The sequence below is a fragment of the Ambystoma mexicanum genome, chromosome 6p (genome assembly GCF_040938575.1).
Source record: "Ambystoma mexicanum isolate Mex_15411 chromosome 6p, UKY_AmexF1_1, whole genome shotgun sequence".
NCBI classification, from domain to species: Eukaryota; Metazoa; Chordata; class Amphibia; order Caudata; family Ambystomatidae; genus Ambystoma; species Ambystoma mexicanum.
In genome coordinates, this window is record NC_090935.1 from 1,535,755,560 (window position 1) to 1,535,776,427 (window position 20,868).

The following is a 20,868-nucleotide window of genomic DNA, read 5'->3' on the forward strand; positions in this document are numbered from 1 at the left end:
GAGCTCAATATTGGTATGGCTAAGGACTTTAGAACCCCTTCTCTTTTCGTGCCATTCGGAAATTCAAATAAAGGAACACAGGCCTCCAAGGTCTCAATTTCCTGCTGGATGGTTTCCTGCATTACATTGGCCAACACAGTACAAGGCTTGCAGCCCCGGTAAAGTTGCTTCTATAGCTTTCCTAAAGTAGGTTCCTTGGGAAACCATTTCCATGGGGACCACTTTTTCTTCCCTCGGCGTTCTGCAAACATTGTCTTGATCTCCACTCCAGAGCCAATGCCGCACTTTTGTCAAGCAGTCCTCAAAAACCTCTTTAACTAGGGGAGTTTTATTCCATCCACCCAGTTCTATACATTATTACTAGTGAATCGCCCACAAATTTGGAGGAAAGGCGACAGGGTGTAGGAGTAACCAAATGTTACTCAACCTAGGGCCTAAAATAATCCTAGCCCATAGTCCCCTTTCCTCCATATGCCTGCCGTTCACTCAGTTGCTAACATGTCTACCGACCTTGGTGATCGAAAAGGACTGAAGGGCGATATGCTCGGCGGGGCTCGGGAAAGCAGGGCTAAAGCCACACGCTGGTCTTGCATAAAAATAAAAAGACAATGTTTTGATATCAAAAAGAGCTGCTGTCCTGAAGGACGAATATCCCATGATTAATGGAGGTTAGGGGACTATGAACTAGGAGTTAGTTAGTCACTAGGGTGAATAACTTTTTCTTACTCCCTGAAGACAAGCCATCTGATTTTAGTGCGCCCATGAACCAATATATGTAAGAGTTTAATTTTAATATACAACTTCAATTCTTACCTCCTATCCTTGCTAATGCATTTCACGTGGTGTTTAATTCGCCCACGCTTGCATACCATTAGTGAACTCTGCGGAGGAAGACGACAAAACTGAGTCTTAATCACCCTTTCTGAATCCTAACATTTGTTAAAATTACAGTAGTTGTAATCTGCCCAGGCCAATTTACCTTACAGATGCCATCAACACATCTGCGGGCTGTGTACAGCAACCAGCGTCTGTCTTGTGTCTCGCGTTTCCGGATATAACGTCTTGTCCTCCAAGCACGTTCTCAGGTGCTTTCCTTAAAACCTCTTCCGTGCATGCTAACCAATGAGTCAACGTTATTAGTGGTTCTGCACAGGACATCTGCATCCTTTTTAAGGCACATACTCGTCTCAGTATTTGGAACCAGCATCGGGACCCAAGAAAGGCATTAACAGCATATATAGTAAAATGGTCACAGATCGATCCCTAATGATGGTATCTTATGGTAAAGACTTTCATACCCTATGCTATTCAGTTGGTTCATTTAAACGCTACTCTACACGGTGAGTGAGAAAAAGAAGTCCCTGCTCTTTTCTAAATTTCATTTTATCTGCATTACCATCGTGTCCCATGTTGATATAGTATTGTCCACCGCAATTCCTCTGCACTGTGTGCTTGGTTCACAAAATGTGCCACCAAGGAGGCTGCAGCGATCTTATTATTAATAAAGCTCTTATATTCAGTTATACGTGTCTTGGTCTTTTTTTCCAGTATATTTCGGTTTTCTAAATGTACAGTTTGTTGCAGGGACACCAAATTATGTGCAGTACAATTTTAGAGTTGCAGTTTGTGAACTTGTTTTGTTACCATGACGAGGGATGCCTAGGTCCACTTCTGTGCGTCTGGCTGTTTATGGACAACATGTGCACTTATCACAAGGTGCATGTCCTACAATCTGTGGCAATCCCCATGTTGCAGTTTTGTCTTTGACCCATATGACACTCCTCCATGATATAAATTGGCTAATTGATGGTAATATAATCTGCCTGTTAATTAGAAATGTTTCAAGGTTCACATTCCTTCTCCAAAATAAGGCCTTTGTATATTTTTCTTTTTCTCCAATATTAAAGGAGCTAACTTTGGTGCAATGGTGGTTGAAAGAACTCCGATTACCCATGTATATATCAAACATAGTCATTCTGGTAACCATTTCCTTTGTACCCTTCAATATAAGAAATGAGGAAATTTACTTTAAACTACTTCATTGTATACATTATTTCTTGTCCAAGCTTCTTCTCTAGTGGTTGGTTGCCATACCCGGAGTCGTAGTAGACAGTTGGAACTTTAGGTCATATGTTCTGTTTATGCCGGTGCCCTATGGTGCAAACCTTTTTGGAAGTGTGTGATCTACAAATTGACAAGGTTCACTGGCTGTAAAGCTGATATTCTCTTACACACACTCTGTTTGGAAATGGGATCACACATCTTGTTGGGAGGGAAATGGAAGAAAGGTTGGTGCATATAATTCTGCTTGCTCCATGTAAAACCATAGTGATGTCTTTGAAGTATAATGAACCGATTGATGCCTACACATTTAATACAGATGTTACATATGTGTTCCTCTCAGTAAGTCAGTTCAAGGAAAAAACAGCCCTATTTGGAAAGTAAACAGTGGAATCCGTCTGAACATCTTATTTGATATATCACCAGTATTACAATTTGTGATGTTTGTGCTACAATGTCAAGATAAGGAAGGCCCTCTTCCTTACTGTCTACCTCATTGAATGCTTTCTTTAGCACCTACTTGTTGATGGGTATGCATGATTTCTTTGGAAGCCTCGTCTGTTTCTTAAATGGTCATGTGTAAGAAGATTTATTGGCTCCCCGTTTGGACCATTTACATATTTCTTCCTTTCTATGCCATACCTTGTAGCTCTAGATCTTTTGTTTTGGATAGTTTGATGAATAATTATTAAAAATGTGCTAATGTATTTGTGTATAATCATTTTACCTAGCCTAATCGTATGATTTGTTTATGATTGTTTTTATGTTTTAAGTTGTGGATGATTCCAGTTCTGTTTTGTTATTCTTTTCATATCCTTTCCTTTAATCTTTCTACTTTTCTTCTAAATAAGTCATATGGTTCTCATATGCCACATGTTCTTTATTGCCTTTTTCATTATTTTAACACACCATACCCATCTACAAAGAGTCGATGCATTTTCTAAACATTCCACCTGAGCATTCTATTTTGCCTCGGGTTGTTGCTCCTATACTAAAATGCACCCTTTTTTGTGCCCCTTAACATTAATTGATCTACTTAACTAATATTTCAACAGACTAGCTGTCGTGGTGTCAATATTGTAGACTGAGCATTTATATTTTACAGCAAAATACCACACAGTCCTTTAGTTAGAATTGTGTACATTCTGTTACAAGGGCTTATACGCTGACAAGGTTTCAGCAATTTTGGAAGGTATGAAAAAATAAATAAGAATCGGTTTGAAAGAAAAGTAAACCCTCTGGAAAAGGAGTTTCCCCTTTGTGTGTTAGTTTTGTGCCATAAAGGTACATAGTTACAGGCATACATCTGATAACTCACAGGACAAAGCACTTTTGAAAGTGATGCACTGACCTATTTTTCCATATAAAGAAAAATCTAAATCCATAGCGGTTGGGGTAATTTTTCACAGGTACACATTTGAAAGGTCCTGCAACTTTCACTTTCCACAGAATTACATTTTAGCACACATTTCTGGAATTTCATACTTGTTAGACTTTTGATTGGTAAAACAAATAACCTTGAGATAAGTCCAAAACACTGTAGGTAGAATTTAATGTTTTTATTTGGTGTCTTTCAGATCCAGACGTTTCACGTTGAGGCACCATGCAGGACGGTAGAAGATTTAACAAATGGTGTTGTGATGTCCCAGGTTCTTCAAAAGATGCAAGTAGAATAGTCCACTTTTTCACACTAAATCTTCAATTGGACAAGATGATACTTTTTCTATTTGTAGGACAAATAAGGCATTGGATTGATTGCATTTTGTTCTTTCACGCATGAGGACGGTTTACAGAACTGTTAAATTGCCAGAATCCATCAACCTACACAAATGATTGATTAAATCATAGGTCTTTACCAGGTTTAGCCTGTTTTAGGGAGACCAAGCAGTGCATGTGTCCCAGCCCTGCCTACCACTTGAAATCCCTTTGCCGATTGGATTGGTAATGGTGCCATGGTCAAACCTTATTCTTAGTCATGTATTGAGCTGTGTTCTATATTACTCATTTATCTTACCCCCTTTCCTGCATACCTTTAGGTTTTCCATCCTACAGGGGCAGAGCCCAAGCCTTTGGTGTATATTTTTCTTAATTCAAATTGTATTCGTTTAAATCTTGTACAAAACATACAAATGAACAAAAGTAGGAAGCTCCACCATTTGCCAACCACAGATAAGTTGAGTCTCTTGGTCATAGTAGGTAGCAACATTGAGAGTTCCGTTCAACAAGTCGGGGGCAAGGTGGGGGGTCTATGTGGTACGTCATTGGACTGAAGCGTTTGTTGGATGATGGCCAAGGTACATCCACAGGAGTGTAGTGAAGTGGTACTGGGTATGCAGGGGGGCCTTGCGGGCCAATATATTCAGAATTTCTAAATGATTTGCATTAAAGGAACAGAATACAAGCAAATGGCAATGATGAGCCAACAAGAACGTACATATTATCGAACCATAATATCTGAAAAAGATTTGGAGGAGGCATTTCTCTCTTGTCCCTGGAACCCCATCCCTTGTCTTCGACAGGCAGATTTCAGCAGGAATGGATTTCAACAACTCTTCAGCCCCTTCTGCGTCCCAAAAAAGATATTCCATTCCAGGAAATCCTGTGCTTGGCAGGTCAGAGCAGTCCTGCTTTGACGACACACTCCAGCAAAGCTTTCTGTAGCATTCAGGGGCCTCCTTTTTCTTTTCGGTGGCAGGGGAGAGATCTGGGAATATGTGAATTCTATGACCTTAATACTGCAAAGTTTTCTTTGCCGCCGCTGCTGCCTTCAGTATCCTATCTCTGTTGCGTGAGTCACTATGCCGAACCAGAAGTGTGTAGCCCCCAGCTGTCATGAGATTTGCAGTGGATGTACATGTTTTAAGCCTATAGTATTTATATAATATATTGTATCTTCGTCACCTCAAGGTCCAGCCACCCGGGTAGCCAAGTAGAAACAGTCTATCGGGACATTCCCCTCAACTCCTGCAAGGAGTCCAATAACCAACAACTCAACCAAGCATGCACTGCTTTTTTTTGATTTTCCAATCTGTTTTCCATTGCCTTGCTACCCTTTGCCACCTGCTCCACTTCCCGACTGGTGTTCTGCACCAGGTGTAGTTTGTGAGCACTGTTTATCCAACTCGCTGGTCTTTTGTTCCAGTGTGGTGGATCTCTATTCTAGCTGGGCCACCCTCTCTGTCAGCTTGTCAAGCTCACCTTCCATTCTTGACATTGACTGCTCTATCAGGTCTAATGCAGCCACGACAGGGTCCTGGGAAGCGGGTTTTCCTTGGGTGCGTTGCCCAATGTGGGGAGCGAAAAAGTCAGTGTCCTCAGGGAATGTTTTAGTTTGGACTTTCCTGATGCCATGTAACTTTCAGCATCCTAATTAAATGCAGGACCCAAAAATGCACTTCCAAGGTAGAGTACACTACAGCCGCCGCGCTGCAGGCCTCAAGGAGTCAAGTAGGACATAAAATCACAGTCCACACAAACCGGCACTCCTTGCCACGCCTCTGAGGCCTACCTCATCACTCAAACTGGCCCTGTTCGTTCCACACTTCCAATCTTAAAATATAGAGACCTGCATGCTGTCTCACTTCCTGGCAGACAACACTGCAGCACTGCTGCCTGCTCTGCAAATGCAGGCGATCACCCTGCTTGCGTCCTCCAACTGCAGCCATATGTCTCTGGAGCCCAGCTTCATTCTCCGGCTGGGCTGTGCGGCCCAGTTTGTGCCAGGCGGCTTGCCATGATTCACTCCTCGCGACTCTCCCACCATGCACCCGTAGTGCATACCTGCTGCTTCTTCGCCCTTCCCCCACTCCCGACGCACACCACTATGTTCTCAATTTCAGTACCAGAGGGGTTGATCGCCCCAATATTTAGGCCGCATGGCGGGTCACTGAAAGACCAGAGGAAGCCTTGCTGCACTACATTGAAAAACAGCAGTCCCCCATCGTGTTGGCCTCATTTCTCGTTCAGGAGCTTGATAGTGGAGCTGTAATCTTGTTCGTGCTCTGAAGCGACCCCTCCTCCCCCCAACCCCACCAGCTATTTATTTATAGTATGGAACGGCTGCATTCATGCTAGTCCCACCCTCTAGTGGCTCTCCCAAAGTCCTATTACTGCACCAGAGACTTCGGATGCCTTGCATGCACACAGGGAATTCTTTTTTTTTTTTCACTATAACCCTCTTTCTTACTTGGGGGATGTGCTTTTTGTAATCAAGTGGCATTCACCCCAAGCTGCAAACATGTTTTTCAGGTCTTGTGAGCAAAGGATTCATGCCTAGGAGTCCCTTTTTCTGATTAGTTGTGGTTCTATGGCGGTTGGACAGCTGTTCCTGGAGAAATTCTGAGGATTCTGCAACAGGGGCTAATGCTCAAGGCAATCTGAAAATCCCCTCCTAGAGAGTAACAGCGACTCACAAGCCGGCCTTCCACCGATTACGCCACAACCGACTAATGAACAAAAGGGGTTGAAGAATGGGGACACTGCCAAGGGGGCATGTCATCTGCCACTTTGGGTTTCCTTAGTTCCCCATACTACTGTCCCTTGGATCTTTCCTGAGGGCACAAATATGCCTTGCTCTGCACCAGTACAAATGCTGTGCCGAAGGTCTTTGCAACATGGGTCTCAGTTTCATGTTAGTCGTGCACAAATGGCTGCCCTTTAAGCCCATTAGATACAGAGTCTGCACACACAGAATCCCGTGCCCCAAGACTTCCTGCTGAGAACCCTCTTGCAGAGTAGGTAGGGTTTGGCGCTCCACTGTTGACCATTGAGGAAATCTAACAGACTCTTTTAATCAGTGTTTAAAGTTGCTCCTGTGGGAGGTTGAGTAGATTTCCCCTACATTGTTGAGAAAGGCTCCTTGCATTTTGTTAACCACAATTTACACAACTCCAAGCTGTGGTCATCGGTGACTTGGATCCCTTTAGAGTTATGTTAATTGATGGTATAGTTTTAGACCTTTTGTAAAATTGCCAAAGTTGGACTTGCGTCAGGAAGTTCATTCTAGGTTTTGAAACCATGTACTATGTTCAGCCTAATTTAGATTACATTTAGGGCAGGTTGGAGTCTTTGAAGCTGAACAAAGTAGGGAATTAGAAGAGCAGAAGCTTAATCTACTTGCTAGGTGAAAAGGAGCCTTAACATGGATGCACTTATGCCCCAAAAAATCTACTCTAATTTGTATTAGATCTATGAGTGGTAGCCAATGATGGCGGTGCACGAAATGGTGTAATATGGGCTAAATAAGGAATATTCAAAATTATCCTAGCAGCGTAATTCCGTAACATCTTAGTCTGACAGAGATACTAGCTCGACACTGGGTTCTGGGCGGATCTCCAGTTTGGATTTTAGGCTCCTGATCTTTCTTTCTTGTTCTCCTGCTGGCTCCCTTCCTGTGCAGAGAATTGCTTCAGGCCGTTTTACTAACCGCTTCCCACTGTGCCACTTTCCTGCATTGATACTAGCAGATGCTAACTCCTGGAAAGGTGTTTGGACCCAAAACCTTACCTCATCTGCTCTTCAGAACTGTCACGTCCACCTTTTTGTTTGTCATGGAACCATTTTATGTGGTTGAGTACCTTAGCCATTGAGCTGCTGAAATCTGTTTTGCTGAGTTCTCCTTACTTTTCGAAGTCATCCATGCTGCTACTTTTGCTTCTGGCTTTAAGGTCCCACTACACGGAAGGTTCCCTTGTTGGAAACATTTCACAGGCTGATATAAATGGCATTGTCTCTATTTGTTTCTATTGGGACTCCTTCTGCTGTGCTGCTGATTCTTGAACCTGCCTCTGGTGCTCTTTATTGGACTTTCCTCTGGTCCTCTCTTGGGTTCTTTGCCACCAAATCCTTACCTATTGAGTAGACCTGGGACTTCCTTGTCTTTTCCCCATGCACACGGGTTGCCTATTGACTTTGTCCCATTGACTTCTATCGAAAAGATTTCCCACATGAAACTCTCCATAGTGACTGAGGTCACTAACCAGTCCCTGGACATTTTTGTCCTGCTTGCAGTTTGGGTCTGGTGAGCTTTGTACCAAAGACTACATTTTTAGCTTGCACATGTGATTTTATATGTATTTTTAAAGTCAATTTATGCAAATGTGAATGCCTGATTTGAATGCAACTTTTACAAGCAACATTGTCTCCCCTCTGAAGTATGACATGATGCGAGCAGACTAAATATATTTGGCCTTTCCGTGGTCTCTAGCTTTATTTTAGAAATGTTATTATTATTGGGGTATTTATTGAGAGTAGACTTAGCTTCGTTCGGGAAGCAACAGAGCGCTTTACAATCCTGGGGTGAGAACACAATTTGGGAAGGAGAGCAAAAGGAAGCGGGAAGCAATATCCACCCCCCACATCCTAGAGGTCCAGAATTATTGTGTTAGCAGTTGGGATCCTGGTTTGACTATTAGGACTTTTAATGTCTGGTACCCCTTTTCGTCCCACCCGTTGTCACTGTGCATCGTGTCTGTCATTAGTTAGTGCATCTACACTATAGTACAGGTAGCTATGTGTTGTGTCTTTGACACCTTACTGTTTTTGTACACAGACTAGGTAATTTTACTGTGCTTTGGCTAACCAAAGAATGATTTCAATGTATATTTATTATTTAGGTTAAAACCGATGATCCCTATGAGATGTCAGTTATTGAACTAGATTTGGATGAAGATGAGGATGTCTTTTTAGAAGATGACCCTCTAACATACTCTGATGACCCAGATGATCATCTATTGATGACCAGCTTCTCTATAATGACCTTCTTAAGAAGGCTAAAGATATACATGCAGAAGTCCCGAGGAAGACATTGATGTGGTTGACGACAACCTTAACAAGAAAAAACAGGTATGTCAGTGCATACCATTATTACTAGTCGTTAGATGTCCCCTACCCTCTTAGTATACCTGCCTGAACTATAGCAGTGAACCCATGCATGGAGAAGCGCTTTAAAGCAGCACCCACATACTCACTCGTCATTAAAGGACACTTGAAACCTGATTCTTTAGTGGTAACTACCAGCTGCAAAAGGCTTGGTGAACTGTTGGCCACCTCAGATGTGTCGCCAGATAAGGGGAGCAAAAAAGGATATGTTCTGGGAAAGGTTGCAACGTCGGCTGTGTTCCTGATGTGTTTTGCCATCAATGCACATTTTATTGGGGGTCAAGTCGATAGCTCAGGAGGGCAAAGTTTATATCTTGGAAGCAAGACAATGCAGAGCAACATTGGTGCAAATCCCGGTCCCACGCTTAGAGACTGGTCTCCGGTAATTGGCGCATTACGAACAAATTAATTATGGCTAGCTTCAATAGGGCCTAATGGGATCAGGTAGAGAAGCAGGTTAGTGGGGTGCCATAGCCTTAACACTCTCCGATCCATAAGACTCTAGCTGAGGGCAAGCAGACTGCTAATGCCATAATCAAGGACTCTCTTGACACAGCAGATACGGCAGGAAGAGTAGTGGCGGAGGGAACCCTTATCGAACACATTCGTGACTCCAGAATCCAGGGTTTAAACCCAAAACACAGGCCACGCTTGCCACTAGAGAACAATGTTCTGTTTGGTAAGGCAGTGGACGATGCCCTAGAGACAGCCAAAAAGCAGCATGAGACCCTAAACATTTTTGGAGAAATTGCTAATAACACTTTCATGCACAGAGGGTCCTACAGCAATCTGCACACTTTTCGTGCGCAAGGATATGCAAGAACATCTGCCAAGTCCAGCTATTCATCAGGGGCTGTCGCCAGGGGTTGTCTAGGTAGGATAGCTCGGGGGCAACGCCTCGCCTTGGAAGTAAGACGACGCGGCGCAACACAGGTTCGATCCCCGGGTCTGCCCTTAGAAAGCTCTGGGTATTAAGCGTGTTTATAAATAACCAATTACAATTACAGCTCATGGTTCGTCAATCTGGGACTACTGCCAACCTCACTTCTCATTCCAGAGGCAATTTAGCAGAGTGTACTAGGTGAATAGGCCAAGCTGTAAGATCTTCAGCTACCACTAAGAAGCAATAACTCGGTGCTCCATGTCCCTCCCATTCCACACCTCTGTAGGGGGTCGCATTTTTCGGTACACCCTGTGAGAAACCCAAGGGTGTTCTCACCTCTACTCCCCGGGGATCCTCTGCTCATATGGCCTGGGAAGGCCCATGACTTTTGGATACCGACCCTGGGGGTGGACAAGCGAGGGAGGATTACCTGGGTGGAGGGACCTTGGGGATTGGGGAGATCGGGCAGGACGGCAAGACATGCTATCACCCCTTTCCTAACACTGGCCTACCCTACCATCCCTCAGCCTTTATGGGTTATTACCAATCCCAACCCATATTCCCCATTGATCCCTGCCTAGTACTGAGACGAAGAGGGCACTAGGAGTAATTTTTAACACCACTCTAGTACTGGGACGAAGAAGAGGAGTAAGCAAGCATTTACTACTGAAGTTCAGGCATATCCCAGTAATTGGGTTAATTGCGGTCAGGCAATACCAGCCAACAACTCACACATGAGACCCCTTAATAGGGTCAGGTGTATAAAGGGAGGAGACCCAAGCAAGCGAGCAAGAGAAGAACGGCTGTGGTGGAACGAGACCAATGGGTTAAGGCAACGATCTTGGAGGACTTGCAGGACCCGAAGTGAAAGAGTTGTGTGGTGAGTGCAGTACTGTGAGCCCTTGAAGCAGAAGTTGGACAGTGGGAGCTGCTGAAAAGCTGAACACTAAGAGCGCAATCAGCATCTGTGCAGAACGCCGGCATGTGCAGCAAAGTGCCCGGTGAGAAAGTAAAGTAAAAGCGATCGGTTTCCTGGCTACAGAGAAGGTGAGCGGGAGCAGCAGGGACCGCCGCTGTGGAGATGTGAGGAGCTGGTGAATGTCAGGAAGACCAGAGGACCACAGGCAAGTAACGGTCCACGAAACTAGTTGCGTGTGAACTATATTGAATCACAAAATGAATGGAAGTTATGGTTTGAGTGAAACCACGCTATATTAAATCCTGCACTGAAGGGACATTAAAGTTTGAATGAAAACCTTGCTTTCTGATGCTTGTTAATCTGCTTAGAATCACATGCTGTGCATAGTCCGCCATCCAGTGCTCAGTGCGGAGTATTGCATTTTGTTTTTCGTAGTCGAAAAGGGGACGTCGACATAGGCGTGTCTGTAATTCCATCCCTATAGGGATGTGCAGTTGTACCCACAATACCTCACGCGTCAAGGTCCCTCAGATTGTTTTTTTTCTGCCCAGATATTGGTCGCCTTAATGCGGAGCTCGTTGGAGAGAAATTGCAAAACATTTATTTGACCCTTGGTCGTTATTCTTTAAAGATTACATCGGACGGCAAAGCTGTTTTTCACCGCCGATTAAGAACTTCGACGGCCGTGACTTAGACGGAGGCGATCCTTCGGCGCTGCCGAACACGTGGCCTGGCTTCTCCAGCCTAAACAGTAGGGAGAGTGGGGGTTGTGGGACTTTTCTTTTTCTTTCTAAGAATTCCTTTCTCTTTCACCCCCCTTTCCTTCGGGGTCGTTATCACTTTTAACTGTATCCTCAGCTATGGAGAGTATCCTTTTAGATTTTGCCCGTGCTGCAAGGGCAAATTCACATGGAAGGATAAGCACAAGCGTTGCTTACCCCTCGACCACAACGAGGATGGCTGTGCGGCCTGTAAACTTCTTCGCCCAAAAACTTTAAAGGACCGCAGGGTCAAGAGGTGGACAGCCTACGCTATATCTAGAGCCGATTCCTCACCTGCCGCCGAGTGTGACGAGGACAGTGATAACCCTACCTCCGTTTCGGAGGTTGTAGACCTCTCTAGGGAGCGTACCCGCTCCTCAGCATCTGTCCCCGGCCCCGACAAGTTCAGCTCACGCCCTACTTATGGGGATGAACACCCCGGGGACACTGACGCACACAAACATATACACAAACACACAACCCATGGCACTTCTTCATCAAAGACGAAGAAAGCCCTAGCGCCAACGGAGACTCCGGGCCTACCGGTGACCTTCACCAACCGTAAGGGTTGCAAGCCCTCCCCGCAGACGTGACTAGCGACTGGGCCACCCTCAGATAAGGACGCTACCACCAAAACGTCAGACGACGTGCCTCGTAAGAGTGCGGCCGTTGGTGAGAAGGACTCGGCACCGCCAAACACAATGCCAGACGAACCCTTGACGGAGAAATTAATCGTCGAGAGTTTGGCTCGTATAGTTTCCACTGATGGTCAGAGACAAACGGCGAGGGGTACGCCGAGCCCCGCTCACAAGGCCAGGGAGACGCTGAGAATGCTGGAAGGAAGGCAGGGACCGCCCCCTCTGTCGAAGGAAGGACCTAGCCTAAGAGAAGGGTTCTCAGAAGGTGGAGAGTTTATCCTCGACGTTATGGGACGGATCTAGATGGCTACAGGCGGAGAAGCTTCCCTTTACGCCTCCAGACCGTTCTGCGTTACCACATTGGACCTTTGAAAGATTCCAATCATGTATGGACAAGCTGTATAGATTTATGTCCACTCAAGAGAGGTACTTCATGAGGATCCCAGGTCCAAAAACCCTAGACTATTTAACCCCCTTCAAGAGGAGGTTAACACATATGACCTCACTGAAGAAGAATCTCACTTCTCCAGCATGGGGTCTGGCATGGATTCACATGCTCATGAATATTCCCCGTCGTCAGGCTGGGAATCCTCGGTAAAGAAAAAACCAGTATCAGTTTCGTTTCTGATCTGTCTTTCGTAGTAGTAACCAATCACTGGTCTCTGCGTCATACTGACCACAGCCAATGACTGCCCTCTACCTAAGCACCGCCTTTGGCAGCCATCTTCAGATTTTTACCGCACGTTCATGTGTTGGGATCCTTGTGCTATTGCTCTCGAGCGTTAGTGCTATTTTTTCACGTTTTTTCTCAAAAACTTCGTTTTTTCGGTCAAAAGAGCCTCAAGCTCCACCGACTCTCCATCCGATCAACGGGGACCCGTGTCGGATTCGTCTGCGCCCCTCAAGGGTGAAGATTTCGTCGAGCTACGCTTTTGGAGGACTCCAGAAGCTTCTCAGGCCCGGACATGGCCCAGGAGAAGGGAAGCTCGACGCCCGGAAAGCTGTTCAGGGTCTGCCCTGGATGCCAACTGCAGAACGTCTTTGAGGACGAACACTCCTTTTGTCTCTACTGCTTACATGAGGACAAGACGCACGTGGAGAAAGACTGTGCGTTTTGCGGCAATATGTCGGAGCGGACCATGAAGGACCGCCATCAACATCTCGCCAACTGGCTGGAAGGTAAGAGCCCGTCAGGCGAGAAGAAGAGGAAGAAATCCGAGCGGTCTTCTAAGACCTTTGAGGACGCCCCGGCGACGGGGGTCCAACACAAGGCCAAGCACCGCGAGTCCTCTGGCACCGGGAGCGCCGAACGGTCGGGCTCTACGGGCGCCAGGCAGGGCGCACACTCCCCGGCACCTTCAGCCACGAGCCAACGCTCTGGGTCAGGTAAGAGGAAGGGCGAGCACCCGGCGAAGCTTTTGGAGAGGTCCCGGTCGAGCTCGAAGGCCCCATCGGAGGGGGAGCGAGGCAGTGTCCCCCCCCCCCTCAAGGATAAGGCGGTGAGCGCACCTAAGGTGGTGAAGGCCTTAATCCATCCGGCCAAGCCCTCTATCGAAACTGTCGCGGCGGCCCTGGCTCAGCCTGTGGAGGCTACACCAGTGGTGGCGACCTCGGGGCTCAGAGTCTCCCTGCCACCTCGGAGGGAGTCCTCTTTTGTGCCCATCGATAGGACAGGGGGGGGGCAGGGCGTCGTCGTAGATTCGGCTTCAACCTCGGAGGAGGAGCTGATCGAGGTCTTAAGCCACGGCCTTGCCGTGGAAGAAGACCGGCCCGTCGGGATGGATCCCGACGCAGGTGACGACGACATCGTCGAGGGTGCCGACGGGGCCCCTGGTCGCCCGTCGGATTCCCCTCTGCCGGCGCCGCAAGACAACTCGGCGGCCATTTTGTGGGCTATACAGTCCTTATGCTCAGAGATAAGGACGAGACTGCCTTTGCCGACGGAGGAACCTCTCCCGTCGGGGGATCCTGAACCGGGACCTTCTGGTGTTCCCCCGCCCAAGAAAAGAAGGATTCACCCGTCGCGCCCTGTCCAGCCCTCCTCCCCGTCCACCCGAGGGGATGATGCGGGGACTGACACGGCAGCGACGGGTACGGACGACGAGGTATACGAGGATCTACCGTCATCACCTCCCACCAGGGCTTCTCCGCCCGACGAGATTGGATCGTTCCACTCCATGATCGCCAGGGCATCCGAGCTTTTCCAACTCTGCCCTGAGGAGAAGAAAAAGGAAGGATTCCTTTATCAACGGCGCGAGGCCAAGAGGAAGACGGTCCTCGCGGTGCCTCTACTGGACGACATTTGGGATGAGGGCCTCGCCCTCCTCAAGAACCCTTCCACGACGCCAGCTAGAAGAGACCGGTACGAGAAGAAGTACCGGGTCCCGGACGCGGCCCCCCTGTGCCTCCGGGCGCAGCCTACCCCGGACTCCGTCGTCTCCGCGGCGGCCAGGAAGAAAGCGGGGGGGGTGCGGCCTCCACATCGACTTCCCCACCGGACGGCGAGGGAAAGAAATTGGACGCTATGGGATGCAGGGTCATCTCGTCTGCAGCGACGACGATTAAAGCGGCCAACGCCTTGGCTATCGTGGCCCGCTACGACAGGGAGCTATGGTACAAACTGGCTCCCCTGCTGGACTTCCTACCGGACGACAAGAGGGCGGATGCCCTGGAGATCCTACAGGAAGGTGAGGTGGCGTCGGACCACGCCATCACTATTGCGACGGACATCGCCGACACTGGGTTTCGCCAGTTGGCAACGGCGTGTGGCTTAGGCGGCGTGGATGGCTCAAGGCTACGGACTTCCGTCAAGACGTACAGACCAGAGTTCTGGACATGCCGTTCGATGGGAACAACTTGTTTGGGAAAACAGTGGACGATTCCCTTCAGGCCATTAAAGCGGACACTGAGACGGCCCGGGCCCTTGGGGTTCTGCAGCAACGGCGGACTCCCTTTCGGAGCAGCGGAGGCAAGGGCGCCTCGAAAGGTTCCGGCGGCGGTTTCTCCACCTACCGTCAAGCGGCCCGCTCGTCGTCTCAGGAGGCCTAGAGAGGACGAGGCAAGTCTGGCGGACCCCGCCGTCGTCGCCAAGGAGGTCAAGGCGGCAAAGCCTCGTCGAAACAGGATTGAACCGACCGTGGGGTCGGGCCCCCACCGATGCACCCCGGTGGGAGGCCGGCTGGCGAGCTTCGTCAGCGTGTGGGAGTCCATCTCCACTGACTGTTGGGTGCTGGACGCCTTGGCCCGGGGCCACGCGCTCGAGTTTCAAAGAAGGTGCCCGCTCGTCCCCCCCCGTGGCCAGGAAAGAGCTTCACGTCCCTCAGCTTCTCCTGGAGGTAAGGGCGATGCTCAGGAAGGGCGCCATCAAACTCGTCCCAAAGAGGCTTCGGGGCTCCGGAGTTTACTCGAGATACTTCCTCGTGAAGAAGAAGACGGGAGGATGGCGCCCCATCCTAGACCTGCGACGTCTGAACAAGTTCATCAAGGCGCAGAAGTTCCGGATGGTCACCCTCCAGCACGTCCTGGGTCAGCTGGAGGAAGGAGACTTCCTGTCGTCGTTGGATTTGGAGGATGCCTACTTCCATATCCCCATCCTAAAGGGGCACCGAAAATTCCTCGGGTTTGTGGTCCAAGGGCGTCGCTACCAGTTCAAAGCCCTCCCCTTCGGACTACGGTCGGCACCCAGGGTATTCACCAAGTGCCTTGCACCGGTGGCGGCGCAGCTGCGCCGCGAGGGGATCCACGTCTACCCCTACCTGGACGACTGGTTCATCCGAGCCAAGACGAGGGAGCTCGCCGTGGAACACACGGCAAGGACCGTCCAACTTCTCACGGACCTGGGATTCTCCGTGAACTACGCCAAGTCCCACCTGGTACCCGCGCAAAACGCACTGTTTCTGGGAGCGAAGCTCGACAGTGTCCCTTCTGGCCTCCCCGTCGGAGGAAAGGACCAGGTCCATCCTGGGCAAGGTACAGCGGATGTTGGCTTCCGACGCGGCCAAGGTGAGGTCCATCAAGTCCCTCCTCGGAATGATGTCTTCTTGCATCTACCTCATTCCCATGTGCAGGCTCCGGATGCGCCCGTTGCAGGAGTTCCTGGACGCGCGCTGGATCCAAACGACTGGCGGCTTCGAGGAGAGGATCACACTCGACGAGAGTTTCCGCCGAGCGGTCCGGTGGTGGGGCACCCACGCGCATCTGACGGCGGGCATGGACTTCCAGACCCCAGACCACCAGGAGACAGTGACCACGGATGCCTCCCTGGAAGGGTGGGGAGCGCACACCGAAAATCTGCACGCGAGAGGCCTTTGGCTCCCGACGGAGAAGTCCCTCCATATCAACGCCCTGGAGCTCCGTGCAGTGTTCTGGGCCCTCAGGTCCTTCCTTCCGTCCCTCAAGGGCAAGGTGGTGAGGATCTTCACCGACAACACCACCACCATGTTTTACATCAGGAAACAGGGCGGAACCAGGTCCCCAGCACTGTCCAAGGAGGCGCAGTACCTGTGGCATTGGGCCGTCGCCCAAAGGATGTTTCTGGTGCCGTTTCATCTGGCAGGGATAAAAAACACCATCGCCGACTCACTCAGCAGGGAGCTGCGCTCGTGCCACGAGTGGGAACTACGGCACGATCTAGTGGATCGCCTCTTCCGACGGTGGGGCACACCCCAGATCGTCCTGTTCGCGACGAACTCCAAGTGCCGGAGGTTCGCCAGCAGGTTTCCCCAGGCGAGGAGCATGGGCGATGCTTTCTCGTTCCCCTGGGAGGGCCTGTTCCTCTACGCGTTCCCTCCTTTGCCACTGCTAATCCGGCTCGTCAACCAGCTCAAGAGGTCACGGTGCAGGATGATCCTCGTCGCACCTGCATGGCCGAGGCAGATATGGTTCCTGGACCTTCTGGACTTGTCAGCGTCCCTGCCAATCAAGCTGCCGGTGGACGCGGATCTACTCTCCAGGGAAGGAGGCGCCATCCTCCACCACGACCCGAAATCGCTGAACTTGCAGGCCTGGCTCCTGCAGCGCTAGAGTTTGGAGGATACGACATACCGGCCGACTGCAGAGAGGTTCTTGCAAAGGCCAGGGCGTCCTCGACTCTTAAATGCTACGGACACAAATGGAAGAGGTTCTCTGTCTGGTGCCACGCACAGAAGATTAACCCTCTACGGATTACGGCTCCTCAGGTACTGCCGTACCTGCTGACGCTGGCCAAAGCTGGTCTGGCACACGCGTCCATCAAGATTCATCTTGCTGCGATCTCCCGATACACCAGAACCACGGGGCGGACGTCCTTGTGGTCTCATCGTCTGGTGAAAGAGTTCATGAAGGGACTGTTCAGATCGTTCCCGCCGGTGAAGGCTCCGGCCCCGGCGTGGGAGCTCAACGTGGTGCTGACCAAGCTCATGGGACCTCCGTTCGAGCCTCTGCACTCGGCCCCGTTGAAGTTTCTGTCGTGGAAAACAGCGTTTCTTGTGGCCATCACCTCCGCACGACGGGTGGGAGAGATCCAGGCCCTTTTCCTGCAAGGCCCCGTACTTGACTTTTCACGACACGAGGGTAGTGCTCAGGACGCACCCCTCATTCATGCCCAAGGTACCGTCGGACTTCCATCTCAACGAACCCTTGGTTGCCTGTGTTCTTCCCGTCGCCTTCGTCGCCGGCTGAGAGGACTTTGCACTCGCTGGATGTGGCTAGAGCGCTGAAGTTCTACGTGGACCGCACGAAGTGTTTTCGGAAGACGTCACAACTCTTTGTGAACTTTGGACCTGTCAATCAGGGGAAGGCTCTCTCGAAGGCTTCCATTTCCAGATGGCTCTCCGGCTGTATCATGTACTGTCGTCGGTTGGCAAACCGACCGCTGCCTGGCCGTCCGAGAGCCCATTCCACCAAAGCGATCGCAGCTACCACGGCGTTCCTTTCTGTTGTGCCCCTGCTGGACATATGTAGGGCTGCTACGTGGAGGTCGACGCACACCTTCACGAAATTCTACTGCGTCGATCGGGATTCCAGGGAGGAGTCCAGGGTCGGCCAAGCAGTGCTGCGCAACCTGTTCGCCTAAGGTGAGCCTGGTGAGGAGGTAAGATGCTTAATGTTGAGTTTGATGTGATGCTTAATGTTGAGCCTTTGCCACCTCCCGTGGTTGTGCATGTGTGAACTGCTATGTATTCTTTATTCATGAGCATGTGAATCCATGCCAGACCCCATGCTGGAGAAGGAACAAGTTACTTACCTGTAACTGTTGTTCTCCAGCATGGGTCTGGCATGGATTCACATGCGAACCCTCCCGCCTACCCCTCTGCGGCTCTTCACTTGGTCATACTGCCACTTCACGTGCTTCCAAATCTGAAGATGGCTGCCAGAGGCGGTGCTTAGGTAGAGGGCAGTCATTGGCTGTGGTCAGTATGACGCAGAGACCAGTGATTGGTTACTACTACGAAAGACAGATCAGAAACGAAACTGATACTGGTTTTTTCTTTACCGAGGATTCCCAGCCTGACGACGGGGAATATTCATGAGCATGTGAATCCATGCCAGACCCATGCTGGAGAACAACAGTTACAGGTAAGTAACTTGTTCCTTCCAAGAGGATGAGGAGTTCCTAAATAGTGAAGACCAACAAAACCTAGAAGAAGGTTTTGAGGAAAAGCCAGACATGGGTGGGGGGCGGGGGGGCTTCGAAGAAGACCCAGATGAAGGTGGCTCACAGCCTTGACAGTCTCCAGCAGTGTCAACAGACCCTGATGTCCTGAACCTGTCCTCTCCTCAAACCACACCTACACTGACAACAAACGGAAGCAGGGAGGCACCAGATCCCTAGCCCTATCCAAGGAGGCCCAGGATCTGTGGCACTGGGCCGTCGCCCAGGGGATGTTTCTGGTTCCCTTCCACTTGGCAGGAATAAAAAACACCATCGCCGACTCACTCAGCAAGGAGCTGTGCTCGTGCCACGAGTGGGAACTATGTCAGGACCAGGTGGATCGGCTCTTTCGACAATGGGGCAAACCTCAGATCGACCTTTTCGCGACGGCGATGAACTCCAAGTGCCAGAGGTTCGCCAGCAGGTTCCTGCAGCCGACGCGCATGGGCGATGCTTTCTCGTTCCCTTGGGACGGCCTGTTTCTATACGCGTTCCCTCTGTTGCCGTTGCTGCTCCGTCTCATCAACCAGCTCAAGAAGTCCAGGCGCAGAATGATCCTCGTCGCACCGGCGTGGCCGTGGCACATCTGGTTCCCGGACCTTCTGGACTTGTCAACGTCCACACCAGTCAAGCTGCCGGCGGACCCGGATCTTCTCTCCAGAGAAGGAAGCGCCATTCTTCATCACGACTCGGAGTCGCTGAACTTGCAGCCCAGCCTCCTGCAGCACTAGAGTTTGGAAGGTACAATATCCCGGCTGACTGCAGAGAGGTTCTTGCAAAAGCCAGGGTGTCCTCAACTCTCAATTGTTACGGTCATAAGTGGAAGAGGTTCTTGGTCTGGTGCCGTGCACAGAAGATTAACCCTTTGCGGATTACGGCCCCTCAAGTACTGCCGTACCTACTGTCGCTGGCCAAAGCTGGACTGGCTCGCGCATCCATCAAAATACATCTGGCTGCCATCTCCCGATATACCAGGACTATGGGACGGGCGTCCTTGTGGTATCATTGCCTGGTGAAGGAATTTATGAAGGGAGTATTCAGATCGTTCCCGCCAGTGAAGGCTCCTGCCTCGGAGTGGGAGCTTAATGTGGTGCTGACCAGGCTCATGGGGGCCCCATTCGAGCCTATGCATTCAGCGTCTTTGAAGTTCCTGTCATGGAAGACGGCGTTCCTCGTGGCCATCACCTCCGCACGACGAGTGGGAGAGATCAAGGCCCTATCTTGCAAGCCTCCATACTTGACTTTTCATGACACGAGGGTGGTGCTGAGTACGCACCCCTCCTTCATGCCAAGGTGCCGTCGGACTTCCACCTCATCGAGCCCTTGGTGTTACCAGTTTTCTTCCCGTTGCCTTCGACGCCGGCCGAGAGGACTTTGCACTCGCTGGATGTGGCTAGAGCGCTGAAGTTCTACGTGGACCGCACAAAGAGTTTTCGGAAGACGTCACAGCTGTTTGTGAACTTTGGGTCTGTGAATCAAGGGAAGGCTCTCTCGAAGACTTCCATTTCCAGATGGCTCTCCGGCTGCATCATGCACTGTCACCGGTTGGCAAACCGACCGCTGCCCGGCCGTCCGAGAGCCCATTCGACCAGAGCGATCGCTGCTACCACGGTGTTCCTGTCTGGTGTGCCCCTGCTGGACATCTGCAGGGCTGCTACGTGAAGGTCGACGCACACCTTCACAAGATTCTACTGCGTCGATCGGGACTCCAGGGAGGAGTCCAGGCTCGGTCAAGCAGTGCTGCGCAACCTGTTCGCCTAAGGTGAGCCTGGTGAGGAGGTAAGAATTGCTTAATGTTGAGTTTTGGATGTAATGCTTAATGTTGAGCCTTTGCCACCTCCCGTGGTTGTGCATGTGTGTACTGCTATGTATTCTTTTATTCATGAGCATGTGAATTCATGCCAGACCCCATGCTGGAGAAGGAACAAGTTACTTACCTGTAACTGTTGTTCTCCAGCATGGGTCTGGCATGGATTCACATGCGAACCCTCCCGCCTGCCCCTCTGCGGCTCTTCACTTGGTCATACTGCCACTTTGCGTGCTACCAAATCTGAGGATGGCTGCCAGAGGCGGGGCTTAGGGAGCGGGTAGTCATT

At 50.0% G+C, this 20,868-nt stretch overlaps 1 protein-coding gene across 2 annotated transcripts in view; it reads left to right on the forward strand.

Moving 5' to 3' along the window:
• The window catches only part of HOOK3 (hook microtubule tethering protein 3), a 1,904,471-nt gene that overhangs the window by 181,542 nt on the left and 1,702,061 nt on the right, over nt 1-20,868 (forward strand). For both annotated transcript variants that reach the window (XM_069626410.1, XM_069626409.1), the window contains exon 2: nt 3,639-3,724. In XM_069626410.1, coding sequence (XP_069482511.1) covers nt 3,639-3,724 — 86 coding nt within the window. The remainder of the gene's footprint in view (nt 1-3,638; nt 3,725-20,868) is intronic.